General features: G+C 36.1%; 1 protein-coding gene across 1 annotated transcript; it reads right to left on the reverse strand.

The window, feature by feature from the left end:
• Positions 1–838: 838 nt before the first annotated feature.
• LOC127842551 (uncharacterized) lies at positions 839–14,151 on the reverse strand. Its single transcript, XM_052372112.1, has 5 exons — positions 13,853–14,151; positions 4,990–5,165; positions 4,293–4,455; positions 2,570–3,774; positions 839–2,097 (listed from the first exon to the last, which is right to left on the reverse strand). The coding sequence occupies exons 1-5, from the start codon at positions 13,857–13,859 to the stop codon at positions 1,813–1,815; spliced, it is 1,836 nt and encodes a 611-aa protein (XP_052228072.1). The 5' UTR covers positions 13,860–14,151; the 3' UTR covers positions 839–1,812.
• Positions 14,152–19,142: the final 4,991 nt, after the last annotated feature.

Raw genomic sequence — 19,142 nt, forward strand, 5'->3', positions numbered from 1 at the left:
AACCTGGTCCGGGCAATATTCTTTTCCTTTTTTTAATTTTATTCTTGATTTTTTACTGGAGCTTTTACGATCCAATGTTTACATTTATCGATATAAAGCATTTAATGAATAAGTTAAAAAAATGCCAAAATCTGTGAAAAGGCCCCTTTAAGCACAGTTTAAAAATAGATAAATAAACAGCAAGCTCTGTAGCGCTCTAAAATGTAAGTGGATATGTCGTTTCTTTCTGTTTTGAAAGGTAACTTAACACGAACAATCTACTGAATCGTGAAAAGCCTACCACCTAAGTCACGTTCACAGGTGATGCAATTGCCAAATATATTCGGTAACTGTCATACGCTCCACGCGCGGACAGAATGATATTTCGTTTAAGTCGGTTAGGCAGGTATTCCATTTATTATGTGGGTTACAGGTATATACTATAGGTAAGTCAGAGGCATTTTAACGCTGTATTTGATCCGTTGAATTGAGTGGGTAATTCAATTCATAGAACCGGCGTTGGACAACAGTGCATTAGCAGCGTTGTGGAAAATGGGCTTAAAGGCGCCTTTTCACAGATTTTGGCATGAATTGAAGTTTGTCATGAAATGCTTTACATTGATAAATGTAAACATTGGATCTTAAGAGCCCCAGTAAAAAAATATTTTGTTAATTTACCAGAACGTGAAAAAGTCCCCTTTAAAGCATGTGCGTAAAGTATCGCACAAATTAGCCTAATTAAATGCAACGATGTTTTGGTACTATCGTCATCTGTGTAAAGTTTTTAACATGTTTTTAATTTCTGTGTTTACATTTCACAAGTTTCTATCATTTGAAAATACAATATTAATATACCACATAAGAAAATATGTATTTTATTATTTAAAAAAATGTATAACAATCTCTGTGAACAACCATATATATATATATAATAATTATAACAATATATTAACTGTATACTAGTACCATTTGACATAATGGTATACAATGATTTCGCAATCAAATCATATTTACAGCAGGTAACATTGTCAATCATAATCACTTTGGTAACAAATATACTCAGAAAGTGTTTGTGCAACACTAGTTCCAAACATAAATGCAACATACAATGACGCAAACACTTAGCTTAAGAAGACTTCTCAAGAAGAATAACTTTTGTACCATCGACTGGTGATGGTTTACATAGAAACTACGCGTGCTTCGCAAATATGAATATTTCAACCGAAACACGCAGTTACGCATATAACTAAACGAAATTAAATCTATGTCATATCAGAAAGTGACAATTACATCGCGTGTAACATTTGATCTCTGAGTTAGGATTGATTCAGCGATTTAAGCGAGTCTATACGATCATTTTTGTATAGATTAAACGTCGATGAATAAAAAACTAGAGTGAAAGTTCAAAAGAAAAATTACCAGTCAATAATCGATAGATAATTTATCTTCAATTACGAATAATTAGCACCCGTACAGCAGCGAATAATAAACATCTGCACAGCAGAAATCTCCTTCATGTACTCAAGAGGCGTACCTAGTTTGGAAAGCCCCAGGTATCGGCGTTTACTTGCTCGTTTTAAATCTCACTGATGTTAACCATGCTAGATTGATGTTACCATAAAATATATTTTATTACTTCAAGTATACTTTTCTTGGTCTTATTCACATGTTGGTTTACGAATGAAAGAATTGAAAGAATATAATGTTGACATTGAAATCGCATGTACTCGCTTTAAGATAAAGGCTTAGATCAAATTACAGAATGTTTGCAATGAGGGACGGCATGGTTATCTTGGAGATCTTGCCCAAAGCTATTGCATGGTAAAGGTCGCATCATGTCCGAGAAAACAATTTGGTGATCTTATCCGCTTGAGAAGGAAAATTATGTATGATCGTTGAACGCATGCAATCCGGCACGTGACTTTCGATGGCTCCAGAGCTCGGGAACAGTACAGGCACCATGCGGAAGTTTCGGCTGTGATTGCTGTAAAACTCGTCGCGCAGCATATTGTAGATGAAGCGGGCGTTGAGTTGACTCTCCATAGGGACGGCGGTGGCCGGGGACGGCTGGATGTCGCTGTGATACGTCGGGGTGATACAGGCGATCACATAATCGGCCTGAAAAATGAGTCGCGTTCTGAGAAAACTGGGCATAATGCATGTGCGTAAAGTGTCGTCCCAGATTAGCCTATGAAGTCCGCACAGGCTAATCAGGGACGACACTTTCCGCTTAAAATAGATTTTCGGTAAAAAGGGACTTCCTTAGAACGAAAAATACCATTTCAGCGGAAAGTGTCGTCCCTGATTAGCCTGTGAGGACTGCACAGGCTAATCTGGGACGACACTTTACGCACATGCAATATGCCCAGTTTTAACAGAAAAAGACACAAATGTAAGCAAGTAGTGATGGCGGGTTTATATGGTCCCGTTTTTTTATCTGTTCAAAAATTGTTCGACCCTGCCGTTTGTTCATACATACTTTAACAGTTCTGGTATAAAAATGAACAGTTCAAACGACATTTTTACAGGCGAATAGGTGAGTCTCGCGCTCAATTAAAAAGTACAATTCACTACCATGTTATATACCCACCTTTTTGACATACGTTTCCAACCAATCTAGCTTGTTGATTCGCCGCTCGCTATACGATTCATCGTCTACGTCAATTTTGATGCGGATTCCGCACTGTCTCACTAGCAAGCACAAGGCCTCCAGATCCCGCAGGAAGCTCAAGTCGTCTCGGTGCTGATTATAAGAATACGTTATAAAAACCATCAAAGAACGGAGCGCCACCTGCCCCGGGAGGGACACTCTGTCCTCTCTACCAGGAATTTTCCCAAGCGCTGAATACGCGGGCGGGCTATTCACGCCGTTTCGGGATGGCACATTGCTTGTCTTAATGTTCGAATCGCCCTGCGAGAGAGATTCGGTTAGTCTATTGTGGTAGCCTGGGTAAATTGGACCCTGGTCGCTCACGTCCTCGGCTGTTGACGTGTTTCGCGATGAAGTTCTTGACAGATTCGAACCCTCGGAAATGCTCGGCCTAAGGTTATTAGATGATGACGACAAGGAAGAAGAACCGCCCCAAGAGTTCCTTCCATTCCATTTTGTTAAAGCGATATTTTGTCCTTGATTCACAGCTGCAGAATTTCCGTTTATGAGAGATTCCGTGAGACGACTCTTCACTTGTGTCTGATCGGAGTCATGACCGCTCACCTCTGATGCCCGATTCGTGAGATCTTCTGAACATCGACTCTTCACTTGCGTCTGATCAGAGTTATTACTACCTGCCATCTGTAAGTTGTGTATGTCATGGTTAGTGTTACGTCGGTTGTCTCCTCTTGTTGGACTGCAACTTAAAGTACAATGCGTCTCCGGCGCATCAAATGTTTGAAGCACTTTAGTTTCGTGCCGGTCCGACCTGCACTGGTCACACAGGCAGCAGGAGGTCTGCACAACTGAATTGGTATAAGACTGAGAAACCGGAAGTGGAAGTGCTCTCGCAAAAGTCTCCCGCTCGACAAATTCACCATGTGGCGTTAACCTGTTCGGGGGGCTGTTCGGAATTTCCACAGATGTGCTTCTTCCGATTCCCCTTGTGTTTCCGGACTGGGTATAAGGGCCTCTTACAGGTCTGTCTTCGTACGGCGGCGGACGCAGACAGCTACAGTTTGCTTGTCCGCACCCACCGGATACGGAAGGCGGTGTGGCGTCACGGTTGTGGTTATTACAGGTCTCGCAGTTACAAAACGGCTCCTCAGTGACTTGCGTACCCGAATGGTACACACTGTGGTCCCCTGCAATATATTTTGATGTACAGTAGTTGCGCACGTTATTTTTACTCAATATGCTCACATACATTTTATTTTGAAATTGTAATTTTGTTTAACCCTCAAACAATCAAGGGTTATCTTAGGATGTACTATGATTAAACAACATAGAGCCCCGCTCTGTAAAAACTGAAGTTACTGCATGTACTTGAAGTGTCTGCATGTGCTTGAAGTGTCTGCATGTGCTTGAAGTGTCTGCGTGTGCTTGAAGTGTCTGCATGTGCTTGAAGTGTCTGCATGTGCTTGAAGTGTCTGCATGTGCTTGAAGTGTCCTCACAGATTACCCTGTACTGTCCGCACCGGATAATCAGGGCAATTGTCGCTGTTATTGTAATACTTGTTTAAGAAAGTCTTCACGAAAATCTAGTTAAAGCGGATGGTGTCGTCCCTTATAATCCAGTGCGGACTCATCAGGCCTATCCGGTACGACTCTTAACACACATGCATTTAGTTTCGTTTCCCCAGAGCGTAGCTTAAATGCTTACTGGTAACGGATCTCAGCCATGTTGGGATATGTATCACAGCCGGATGATTTAGTACCGCGAATGCGTCCTGAAGTCTCCCAAGGGTGCAGTTGTGGCCCGCAAGGTCTTGCAATAGCAGTAAAGTAGGACTAGAACGGCAATGGTAGTTACCCTGGGACCGGACCTAAACAAAAAAAAATTGTAAGACTAATATACATGTATCTACTTAAGGGGCTATTTCTGAAAGAACAGTTTTGGTAATGGCGAAATATATACGTTTGCTAACTAAAATACAGTTGTTTAATGGTCTTCTACGGCAAAAAGTATTTGGTTTACGATTGCCTACATATTGCTTCAAGATTAATGTATTCTGAAATAAAACCATAAAACCGTATATATCGTATTATATTTCTGTTGTATTTGTAAGGCTGTCGAACATATTTAACCTAGCAACTTTTGAAATATCATAGAATACATGTTATTACAGGCAAACTGTGTATGTTGTCAAAGAAATACACCAATAACCGTGAATAGTCATCTAAGCGGGGTTCCAATGTACACTTAACATAATTTGTCCAAGAAAATATTAGCGGTGTTCTGAGAGTGACGTTACTGATTATCCTGTGCGAACCGCAAAACTAATTCTATTACGCCACGTGCATTAAGCCCAGTTTCCCCATAACGCGACTCATACAAATTATAGACTTGTGCCCCTCACCAATGTTGCGAGCGCCTGCTCGTATGTGTATCCGAGAACTTCTGCCACCTCATGAAACCGGTTGGAGGCGTCCACTGATGTGGCTATCTTATCCCGAACCCAGGACGGCAAGACCGTCAGCGGGGACATCCAGTACAGATGCTGACCAGCCATAGGCGGATGATGTCGTATCCGTTCTAAAGAGAATAATCGTAGTGTTAATCCCCCAGTCTGACACAAAGGTAAAACAACGTCAGTAGCAGCAAAAGACGACATACCAACGCCGTAAAGGAAAACATTCGGGTGAACCACGTGACATAAACGTATCCCAGCGCCTGGCTGGAAAACGGTTACACGTTAACTGGAACATAAGGGGTTGGTTTAACACTAAAATGGTGTTTTTCTGAGAAAAAGCGACATTCAGTTAAAGTAACATAAATACTCTAAATACATGTAAACGAATATTTCGCTAAATAATTCTTAAATAGAGTTAACCCATACAACAATCAGTGCTTCTTAGAGCAATAGCCAAAATTTCAATTCTAGATGTTGTATGGAAGCATAGATTTAACGCGATACAAACGGTCCGTTTTTATTATTTTTTTGTGTTACAATATATTCCATTTTTAATTTCCCGCAACGATATCTCATAATCTTTTCATACATCACTCAAACACTTACATGATAATGAGTTGAATATATTATCCCAACAAAAAATAGCATTCTGTATCTATGTAACCAGCCCACGTTTAGCGTTGAAATTTTGGCTATTGCTATACGGAACTTTGATTTGTTATGTGTTAACTTAATTTTTTCGAAATATTGTACGAAAATGTCGTTGATTTTTTGTGTTTATGGGCTTGAGTTATAATTGTTGGTATTAATAAATACAGCGATGCATTTCCTAACGACATTGGCATATTAATAAAATCTGTAAGAAAATGTTATTCGTGTGTTCAACCTAAATATACCCATGTAATCGTTCGACTGTTCTTCATTTAAATAATCCATTGTAATCGGTAATATAAAACCTTTGGCGAGAGGCAATCGTGATACATCGGCTATCTCGGATTCCTTTCATTGATTTATGAAATAAATCGTCTGCTGATCCAGAGTGGGCGAGAGGCTCAGTTTTAGTGTAACCTTTTAGTTGTGCGGTAGATAATCGATAATCGTTTTTGTGACAAACGGGGAATAGGAGATGGTTAACATAGCCTTGTCTAACAATGATGATGTTTTCAACAGAAGCAAAAAATAGTTGAAGTCACATTTTAAGCAACGTAACAATTTAATTTATATCTGCATCCTATTTCATTGAAAATGTCTCCATTTAGGACAGATCCCGCAATGAACAACTATATAATTGTCGTTGTGTGTTTGGCAAAGCTCATTAGTTTTGGTTTATTTTCTATTATTGTTATTTTTAAACTGGATCCCAAACGCGTCGCACACAGTTATCTTTTTAAATGAATATCGCCAATAATACTCTGGTATTATAAATTTATGTTGATTGATTGTACACGGACAAGTAAATGCCAAATCCGAAAACTAAATGTACGCTTTACCCGCATTGTCAATATAACGATATCACACTCTTCATGGATCGTATATTAAATGTGTCTTTCAAACTTGATTTAGATTCAAACGGTTTATTGCTGTCGTATTGTAATTTTGTTCTACGATATCAAATGTGTCGGAAATAAAAACTAAAAAATTATGTGAACTTTCGTTTCATTCCTAAAAAAACTGTAAAGTGCATAGCACGGCATTATATGCGCTTTAATTTAATCGCTGTTTATGGATAGTTGTACAACATAGGTCGCTGTGGCTGTGGGTGCATTCTATAGATCTCCCCCAAAGACACCTTTTACTGGTTCTACGCAGGCCTAAGACTCCTGTAATAATCAAATTGCGTCGATGCTCCAGATGAGCCCTGCAATAAATGGGAACGCTTGTTTAACAATATGTATGCCAAATTTACTATGAATTATATCATATATTTTTATTATAAATATTATGTTTTCAGAAACTGTCTGGTTTTATTTGAAGCTTGTGTTTTGTTGCATGAGTTGTAAAAATAACATTATGGTGGCTCATATTTATTTTGTTATCGAATAGTGTAAAAAATAATGTATGAACAATTTAATAATGCATGGTTTTTGCCTCGTGATTTAACTCGCCAAAAAAGTGCATACTATTATTTACCGAAAATCAATATTGTTATGGTATCTCAATGGTATCTCAATGGTATCTCAATGGTATCTCAATGGTATCTCAATGGTATCTCAATGGTATCTCAATGGTATTGTGCTGCTGGATACGATCTGTATGGTTTCGTAATAATATTAATTATCACACGCCCAAGGCAAAAGCAGCTTGTATAGCCACCATACAATAATGACTTGCGGACATGTCGACCAGGGCCCGTATTTTGCCAAACAGTTACAGACATAAGACAAAAATAAAGGATATACTTAAGACTTGTTAATAAATGCTGAATGGTTTAACGATCTCGTCATGTTTTCATATACGTAACTTTCTTTTGTTTTTAATTACACATGCATTTGTGTCTAGACTGTTCATATTTGCAAACCCGATTCAAAGTACTTTGGAAAGCGTAAGTCTATTTAGTGTTAAGTATAACAACGTAAGGTAAATGGGATGCAGGAATTCGCGTATTGTTTGAAAATTGAGGATCGACAAGGTGTTATGGTACACTAAAGCAAGTTTATGTCATACTTATAAGTTGTGTTTGTTATAAATCACAGTTTGATCCGTTCTGTTCATAATAAGTGAATTCTAATTTAAATGATTATATTTTGCCTTAACATTTTCCAGAGCTACAATCCGTGCGCTTAAGTAATTGCTACATCTTTGGGAGTCAAATAAAGAAATTATCAACATGATACAACCATGAAAACTAAAAGTAAACGTGGTCACGTCGTTATTCGGATTTTTTTTAACTTAATACAAAGGGGCCTTTTCACGTTTTAGTTCATTGACCAAATTAAAAAAAGTTGTTTTAGATTCGTAAATTTTCGTTTTAGTTATGATATTTGTGAGGAAACAGTAATACTGAACATTAACCATGCTCAAAAATATCGATTATATGCATCTTTTGACGATTTAAAAACCTGAAAATTAAAAAGCGTTGCAACGCGAAACGATTGAATAATTTTGGAGAGTTCTGTATTTGTCGTTATATTTTGTGATACTACGAGGATTGCTTATACAAAGTATAAAACACATCACTTATCGTGTGAGCAAGGATGGCCGAGTGGTCTAAGCGATAGACTTTTACTCCAGGGGTCAGTGGTTCGAGCCCAGTTAAGGGTTACTTTTTTTCTTTCTCTAATTTTATTATTTTTTTACTGGAGCTTTTAAGATCGAATGTTTACATTTATCAATATAAAGCATTTAATGACAAACTTCAATACATGCCAATATGTGTGAAAAGGCCCCTTTAATATAACAATCAATACTATATCTTTTACAAAAGCGATGATAAACTCTAGCCAGGTTAAATCTGCGCAATCTTCCAAATGCTTTGTGTTCTGCTATATATAGAGAAGAACGTTTGCGTTACTATGTAAAAAAGTTGTTCAGGGTTTATAATGACGGAAATAAAATACTAGCGAGCTGTTCAAAATCAAGCATGACATCCACAGTCAAATGTCTCGTGCGTTAATCGGCTCATCCAAGTGTTAACTTTCGACACTATCTGGACCCGACAGTCGGGTTTAAAAGTATTAAGCTATTTTGCTATTGACAAGAAAAAAGTATTGCTAAAACGTATTCATTATAAATTAAGAATGTATAAATTGTTATAAATTGATAAGTGAAATTTGGTAAAACATCTTAATCTACGAATAAACAAAATGCTGGTAAAATGTTGTGTGATTTTTCTTTGCAATGCAAGACAGATATGTGAACATGACCATGATCAATCATAGACGACCTTTTTATCTAAGAAATCGTATACTATGTTACTAAAGCATTCGCACTAGAATTACAGCTAGTATATGCTATATATAATATCACTCGTACATGTTAAAGAAAGACCCACACTCACATTAAAAACAAGTTTGACTAATAGCCACCGTCAGCTGAAGAGGTGCTTGCATTATGCGGTGCTGATTATTAAAAAAAAAGGCATAAGCGTGTGACACAGTGAACCGAATCGTGTTATTTGATGCAATCCTAAGACAAACGAAAACCACGATACACATGTCGAGTTGGCTAATACTTGACTCCCCGACTATTGGCATCCTTTGGCCCCCAAATAGTGTAATCAAGTCCGAGTACTTCCGTGGGCTCAACATGCAATTAGTTACATTTATATTGCGCTAGTTTTTTTTCTTTGCAAAAAAGCAAACAAACAACAGCAACCTCATAAAATGTAGCTCCGGAATGCCTTAATTAAAACATATTTTATTTCCAAATTGACAATTTGAAATGAATTACAATTCACACAATATACGGTAATATGGAAAAAGGGTTGGCCCTACAGTTCTACATTATCGGGGGTCTTTCCCTAGAGTATAAATTTACATAAAGGTGACTGTTTAAGGTGTAAATATAAGTCGTCGTTTTGGAAACTTACGAAAAACTACTTAAAAAGAAAAGATGCAACTACTACTTTGATTATAATGATGGTAATAATAATAATAATTATAATGATAAAATGCCTTGATATCGGTTAACCAACTCATTTTGTAGTTTACACACTCAATTGTCCAGTGGACTTATAAAACCGGTTATAAAATTATCGAATTTCGAAATACTGGTATGCGAGTTTTCAACGAACACAATTATGCGTTTTGTTCACAACCATTTTATATCCCACAGAAATGTATTCTATGTCAAATCGCTTTTCTGTAGCCAAATTAAAACCGACCAGTAATGTTTTGGTTCAACTAGTAAAACAACATAATAACCTATGAGTATACCCCTAAGCGTTGTGTGCGTGCGTCTTTGCGATTTTTTAAATCTCTTTTTTAACAGAAAACGCGGCTTTCAATCATGTATGTAGTTGTATTTTAAAATGTTTAGAATTATAAATATCAGAACTCTTCTGACTGATTGTTTTTGCATTAAGAGCTTATAAAAAAAGCAAGACCATAAGTATATAGGTGAGAAATCGTGTAGGTGCTCGTTTGGTCATTGTCGGCTCAGATACTACATTAAAATACCCCGGTTACTCCGGTTATATTGCAAATACATTGTCCCCGGGGTTCTTGAAGTTGTACATGAGCCGACAATGACCAATTGAGCCGTTCAGAGGTTATATGAAAGTTCTCTTACATTAAAGGGACCTTTTCACGTTTTGGTAAATTTACAAACTAAAATGTTTCAGATTCGCAGATTTTCGTAGAAGTTATGATATTTGGGAGGAAACAGTTAAACTGAACATTTACCATGCTCTAAAATAGCCATCATATGCATCTTTTGACGATTTAAAAAACCTGAAAAGTATAAAGCGTTGCAAATCGAAACGATTAAATTATTTGGAGAGTTCTGTTGTTTTCATTATATTTTGTGACACTACGAAGATTGCTTATACATATATATTTATTTAAAAGAATAAAATACATAACAATTTTTTATGAGAGCGGATGGTCGAGTGGTCTAAGCGTGAACGTTTTACAGTGGTTCGAGCCCAGTTGAGGGTTACTTTTTTTTCTTTCTTTAATTGTATTCTTACTCGAGCTTTTTAGATCCAATGTTTATATTTATCAATATAAAGCATTTTATGACAAACTTCAATATCTGCCACAATCTGTGAAAAGGTTCCTTTAAACTATTTTTGAATATGAAAAGTACCCAATAATGGTGGTGCAGTCTTTTTGAAAAGTATTCGTAACTTTAAATCTGCAAAATAACCATAAACAATAAAACCACTATTATGTTTACAGCATTGAAGTCAATTCGACTTGATTTAATAATTATAAATTATCTTAAATGTACTTTCATGTCTTTGTCATTCTATTTTGTACACATTTGTATTGATATTGCGGTTCACTCTTCTTCACGGTGGTTAAACGTGAATGCCACAAACACGATATCGGGCATACCGCTCGAGTATGCATTATCAAATGATTTATCAGAAATGACACTTTTAATTTGTCAAGTATGCAGCCGTGCGTCTTAAATTTAAGTACAGCTATCGACTGATTTCAAAACAAATGTGCAAAATCAAACTGAGTTCTTTGTCCCGTATTTTTTATTCGACGCAGCTCGCGCACATATGTTATCAAGATAACATAGGGTCACTATTGTCTTTGAAGATTCTTACATAGCGTCGAAAAGCACTTTCGGGTGCGCTTGTAACATAATATAGACCGTGGATTTCGACGAGGAGTTTTTGTTTATACGATATAACGATGAATATTATTTACGAAGACCTCACAAAACATTTTACAATAGTGTATCTATTGACAAGGATTCAAATGTAATACTTAGCTAGAAAATCTTACCATCACCAACATTTTATATGAGTTGAACTGTTGAAGTTACGCACGTATAACGATAAACTTCTTAGCCCATAAAATTATGGGTTTAAATCTTCATAAAAACGACTTACTGCAGGCATTTTATCATGCAAATCAGTTATGCAGCTTAGGCTCTGTGCGAATTTTAATCAATATACGCACAACTGCATTGTGTGAATATGTTGGCTGCACGGTGATACAAATATGAACTTATATGGCATGTGTTAAGACAGACGCTATGAAAATTAAAAGGATAAAGCGAAAACTTAATAACTATGTACCCAATATTCCGATATTATGCCGGTGTGCATTGAACTCGTATCGGGGACCAACAACAATATTAGCCTTGTTCTGAGAAAACTGGGCTTAATGCATGTGCGTAAAGTGTCATCCCAGATTAGCCTGTGCAGTCCGCACTGACGACACTTTCCGCCTAAACTTAATTTTCAATAAGGAGGGACTTCCTTGAAACTAAAAACACCTCAAAAGCGGAAAGTGTCGTCTCTGATTAGCCTGTGCGCGCTGCACGGGTTAATCTGAGACGATACTTTATGCACATGCATTATACCCAGTTTTCTCAGAACACGACTCATATTGTGGTAAAGAGGAAATCTGAAGTAAGACACGAAACTCGCGCGTGTGAGAATCCATACATTCAATTTATATTAAACCTATTTTTTTGGCTCGACTGCATCGACTGTCTATGGCTAATTGACACGCATTCGTGTTCGTTTCCAGCGTAGAACCAGTACTTGTTGTATATAAGGGGGTGGTCTAAAGAACGCTCACACAGTCAGGTCAGACCCGTAACCTCCCGGTCGCTAAGTGGACACCATATCCACTGCGCAAGGGCGACGAGCTGATTGCATTTCGATTATCATCTAAATATGTCAGGTCATCTTATAAAGAAACACTATGTGAAGATTTGACAGGTTCCGCGGCTAAATAGACGGTGTCGGATTACTTTATCGTTTCACAATTATTGTGAGCCTATCCCCAAAGTTGTTGAATATAAACAGTCCAGTAGATTCACACTATAAAGAACACACAAACTGTAAAACGATACTTACAGCAACGTTTGTGTTTCATTGCTGACAAAAAACTTCATACACGAATTGCAAAATAGTGCAATTTCATGCATTATTGCACCTTGTAGTCTGTTTAAGGGTATTTTCTTCTGTATGAATATTCTCACACACACAACAAAGAACAGGATTTGCAATATTTTTCAAATCAGTATTTCGTGCAAACGTTCCAATTTTAAATTAAATTTCTTTCAAATTCTTAACTATTAATTTATTCACTGAAAACTGTATAATAGTTAAATGGACCTTTTAACAGATTTTGGCATGTATTGAAGTTTGTCATTAAATGCTTTATACTGATAAATGGCCATTGGATCTAAAAAGCTCCATTAAAAACAAGAATAAATTAAAGAAAGAAAACAAGCGATGTGCTTGTGAAACACTATGTCTCCATATATTTGACCTTTGACATTGAAGGATGACCTTGACCTTTCACCACTAAAAATGTGCAGCTCCGTGGGATACACATGCATGGTAAATATGAAATTGCTCTCTTCAATATTGCAAAAGTTATGGCAAATGTTAAAGCTTGACGCAAGCACACACACAAACAAACCAACAAACAGGGCAAAAACAAAATGTACCCCACTATAGTGGTGGGGGACATAAAAAGTAATTCTCAACTGGGCTCGAACCACTGACCCCAGGAGTAAAATTCTATCGCTTACACCATTCGGATATCCATGCTGATACAATAACTGATATATTTTATACTGTATTTAAGCAATCATCGTAGCATCACAAAATAAGACGACAACAACAGAACTCTCCAAATTATTCAATCATTTTGCGTTGCAACGCTTTATAAAGTTCAGGTTTTTAAATCGTCAAGATGCATATAATGGATATTTTACAGCATGGTAAATGTTCAGTATTACTGTTTCCTCACAAATATCATAACTACAACGAAAACTTGCGAATCTGAAACCATTTTTTTTTATTTTGTCGATTTACCAAAACGTGAAAAAGCCTCTTAAGTAACGTTTACGTTTGACACTTGTATAGGTTATCGCAAACAAAATTAAGTGCTCGTGCGCTTTTTAATATGCATTTTACATACTTATATTATTTTAATGAGGACAATTTAATCACTTGCAAGCAAACGTGAGTCATTTAGTCATTTACCAAATTACATCAAAACTCAGCCGTAAATTTGGGTCACATTATCGGCACTTAAAGTATGGCGCTCTGCATAAACAAATCCCTGGGTACATTACATGAAATTATTACATTTTGCAATTACTAAACCATAACACTATTCATATTTGTTAATACACATATTTCTAATATTACGGTTAAAGACATTACCTGCCATTAAAATCCAACTAGTTGCCTTCAAATATGTTCACTAAATGATACAGTTAACAGGCTTTTTTCCGAGAATAGAATGTATTTATAGATCCCATGTTTAACTATGGGTAGACCTCAACAATTGTCAACGAAAGCCGATACGAACTTCTTCCAAACATATACTTTTCAACTTTCTGGGTTCAAAACGTGATGTTTTATTAAAATTCACAGATAATTTTTTCTGTTCAATCTACTTTGCTTTATTTGTGAAACTATCCAGCCGTGTCCAAGGTCATATTTGGAGCGCGTCGGCCGAAAGCTACCCGTTAACCCGTCAATCAAAATACAAAATAGATAAGTTATTTCAACATACACGCGCTAAAGGTATGCAAAATAACAAAGCAACAATGTCTAAATTGCACTCCATAGGAACTTAGACGACAGGGTAAGTATCCGATGAAACCGATAATTAGTTTATATTTTGCAAATAGTAGGCCTACTTTATTTTGATTTATTACTGTAATTTCCAAGGGACTTAACCCGCTTAAAATAAATTGTTTGCACGAGAAAATTGAATTCTCGCCATTTAAAAATGCAGCCAATTGTATAAATATGGATAACTCTTATCCAGTGGATAACTTTTGGTTATTTCAATTTTTTTTATAAGATAACCAAAAGACACCGCTGGATAAGTCATCCAGATTTATACAATTGGCTGCAGGTGGTTAGCGGGTGGCTATGATAATAATTAGTAAAAACATCATTTTGAATGAAAAATAATCAAATAATAACGAAAAATTAACTTTTCTGAAACAAAAAAATTAACTTTCAACTATATAAATATATATATATATATATATATATATATATATATATATATATATATATATATATATATATACGATGCTTTTACTAATAAATAGCATAGCCACCTGTGGTATAACGATATATATATAATTCTGAAGTGTAGCAGGCATAGTAACATAGGTAAACATCCAATCAAATGAGAGCACTGCTATTCTTAGCATCCAGGTACAGATAAACACTGATCAAAGATCATCACTGACCACTGATGCATCTTCACTTACAGAGAGTTTAAAGCATTTATTTCATTTCTTAAGAATTATCATACAATGCAAATATACATGATCTATCATTAATGAATTTTTAAGTTATTAAATATCATCAATGAATTAAAAAGTTATTAAAAATTTTAATTTAAAGAATTATTATTGTAAGAATAAAAACAAAGTAAACAATTACAAGACAGCAGTTACAATACATATAAAGAAAACTGCCCCCCCCCCCCCCCCGCAAGCCATGTTTTTCCACCCATCATGACCATTTTGGAACCCGTCCGAGATATTTATAAAATCGATGTTAAAAAAAAAAAGATGATTTGGCAAAAAATGTGACTTCTAGAGTGTTCACAAGCTTTTTTACTAAATAAATATAAGGAAAATAACCTCCCTGGCGGCCAAGTTTTTTACCGGTCCAAACCATTTTCGAACTCAACCGTTATATCCAAGAAGTTCACAATCTGTCGAAAAAAAACTGATATAAAACTGAATTCATATGGAAGGGAAAGACCGCCAATATTATTTATCACCAGAAATGTTGCACGTGTGACGTATTCAGCTGATATATTCCATGTTAAAATTATAGATTATACATACATGTCAAATTATATACGTTCAAATAAACAATGTTTGATATTCAATGTTTCAATTTTTAACAATGTTAATTTTTAAGGTGGAGACATCTCAAATGTTCATCTTGTGCATTGTCCAATTAAAACTGTTCAATAAATAAAAAATTAAATGTTCAAAATGTAAAATATACATTTACTTTAATTTTTAAATCGCATACACAATTTTTGTAGCAGATTTCTAAAACCGATCGTACAACTTAGAATATATTCAACATGCTTATGTAGTTTGTCATCAACTTACTTTCAGATGGATCTATTATCTTTTATTTATTATTATGACTACAATACTACTTATTAGGTACCGGTATATGAAGATGTAGACTTTATATATGCACTATCTTCATTGTCAGATCTGTAAATTAAGAAGTTACATGTTTATTTTAAACATTTTGTAGAATCGGAACATACAACATTTTACACTTTACAATTGTACAAAACAGATATTAAAATGTTGCATTAAAAAAATTATCTGTTAAACAAATGAGCTGAATATTCAACACGAGCAACATTCCTGGTGATGAATAATATTGGCGGTCTTTCCCTTCCATAAATTCAATATGAAGCCCCTCTGCATCGGTTTATCAAATTATTGAATGGCGACCGAAGCAGTCCATCGAATTACAGGCCATTTCTATGACCTCTATTTTCTGCAAGCTTCTCAAGATCATTGTTAATAGACATATCACGAGTCATCTCAACCAGCACAAACTAAACAAAGATTATCAAAACGGATTTACAAAATTGATGTCGATCAAAAGCTGGATAATTCTCACGCTCCTAGAACTCTACTTGGCATTTATTGACGGAGTATATCGATGCTATTCTGCCCTCTTTCAGAACAGAAATGTTCCACGCGAGCGCCTAGCTTACCTCGCTTTTGGGGTTCGCACGACCACCATCAAATGGACCATGCGTTTTCTTTCGTATTTGAGCCAACATGTTTTTGTTCAAGGAGACGATTCAGTCACAACCCTTTCTCATTCGGTATACTGAAGGCTCTGTCATTGTGCCCGTTTTATTGCTCGTGAACATCGGCATTCTCTCGAAACCCCAATTCGCGGATGACAGTCTCCTATACAAGAAGGTAAGCTCCGCTACGGACTCCAGCCTCGCAAGACAATCTGGACAATCTCCTAAGCGGGCTACCAATGGTGCTTATGGCGACCATAAAGAATATTGTTTATTCTTAGTCTTTTGAAAAATTGTTTGGCGATTACGGGCCCAGTGCGAACATGTACAGCGCCGTGCAGTAAGATTTTTCACTGGCAACAACTAGACGACAAACAACACAATCCAGATTATATAATATGTCTAGGCTTCCAGACACTGCAACAGAGTAGAACTCAGTCAGTGGTGTACAAGATCGTGTGCAAACTGGAAACCATTGACACTCTTCCGGCCTATCACAACAATAACACGAGGTCGAACTCCATACGGTTAGTGCACTATGGCAAGCGGTTCGACGCATAATCCCAAGAAACTAGGTTTCTCATGAGAACCTAGGTTCTCAGAATGAGAACCTAGGTTCTCGCTTGAAGATTGCACATGGCTACAAGAACCCATGTTATCAAATGAAAACCTAGGTTTTCATGAGAACCTAGGTTCTCATAAGAACCTAGGTTCTCAGAATGAAGACATAGGTTATCATGAAAAACCTAGTTTCTTGGGATTATGCGTCGAACTGCTTGCCATACAGGATCAATGGGATTCACATATGATTACACACGGGCTGGACAGAATGAAAACACGCCGTTAAGTTGCAGATATCTCAAGCTATTGAAATATTTTTGCAAAGTCTTGAGTGCATAAGTTTTTCTCTCAGTGTTGCCGATATCTTACGATTGATTAATACATTATCACACATTATCAATAAAGATAAAACTTGAAATTTACCATAATGAATGCTTACTATATCACAGACATACTTAAAATAGAAAACTGTATCGTACAGTCGTTTGAGGCCCGAACAAGGGAACTGAATATCTGAAACTCATTAAATGCTGTAACAATGTATTATGTAACTTTGATCTATTATCAACCATCACCTAATTTTCGTTTTAATTTTCCTTAATTTAACTTACATCTGATTATAAAAGTAAAACTTTTTAATTACAAGCTAAATTGACTTTAATTGAATCGTGCGCGGTATACAACACCCTTTAAAGCATTCTCCGTTTTGTGACAAACATTAAAGTATCACTGATTAATTTAGTTTAATTGATTCATGCTCTGCCATTTTAATAATTGTTAGTTGTATATAAGACCTTTCACACCTATTACAAACATTCATATGACCCTTGAAAAACACCGACCACAAGTGTAAAAGAGCAATTAAATGAACCATGTATTCAGATTATTAAAAAAGGACATAATTATTTATTTTTTTTGTTCTTATAAACTACTGATCATATTACATCCTTCATCTATTTCTATATATTTTTTCGAGGCGTGCGAGTTGACTTCGAAAAGTGCGAGTTGACCAAAAAACGTGCGAGTTAACTACCGTGCGAGTTGATTTAGGTACGAGTTGACCGGCACCCTTTTCGAACACGTCCAAGATTAGAGAACCAAGTGTTGTGACAATGTTACGTGAAGATATGACAATAAAGGTGACTTCTAGAGTGTAAGCAAAGTGTTATCCTAGCCATATAAGGAAAAATACCACACCCCCTGGCCGTCAAGTTTTTCAGCCAACAGGAACCATTTTCAAACTCGTCCAAGATATCATTGGGACAAAGCATACTAAGTCCCATGAAGATCGGACTATAAACGTGGCATTGAATGGCACAATTAGCATCTTGCGCTCAGGTGAGCTGATTGAATGGCACAATTAGCATCTTGCGCTCAGGTGAGCTGATTGAATGGCACAATTGACCAGTCGCCAACTCCGCCCACATTTTGTCGATCAGCCAATCAGATATCGACTTTTCACACACCCCTCAGCAACGCTTATCTGGCCGCCATTTTGTCCGACAAACAAAGCGTGTTGTACATATGGAATGGACGCAATTTTTAAGAGTTTACACAGATTTTATATCAAATGCACGATCATTACTGTTCGATCATTATTAAAAATTGTAGGTGCTATACATACTTTATAAAAGGTTATTATTTTATCTTTATTTCTTGAACATATGAACGAGTAATGAGAAAACAAACACAATAAGTAGTTTAACCACACCAGGTGTGTGTTCTATAAAACGTGTTATACCGTTTGATGCACAATATTTTTAAGCAGTTTGGGCAACATAATAATTGCCACACGTGCTTATTAATCTCAGCGTAATTTTCGATGATTAATAAATAACAGTATGTTGCGTGGATCTCAGAATGAAGGAACATTAAGGCATTGTTAGGTACTGTACACAAGAAAAGAAAACTATTTAATTACTTAAATGATTTCCAATTATATATTTATTTTCTGTGGATCATAAACAAGGGAAATCATTATAAATTGTTAACTTAAATATTGGTTTAACTAAAGTAAAAACAACAAAAAGGTGATTTCAACGCGGCTTAGCCAGCTTAAAGCGACTTCAAGTGTAAAATGTATGGCTTATATTACAACAACAACATTTCTAATACAACATATAGTGA

Source organism: Dreissena polymorpha, chromosome 1 (assembly GCF_020536995.1).
Source record: "Dreissena polymorpha isolate Duluth1 chromosome 1, UMN_Dpol_1.0, whole genome shotgun sequence".
NCBI lineage: Eukaryota > Metazoa > Mollusca > Bivalvia > Myida > Dreissenidae > Dreissena > Dreissena polymorpha.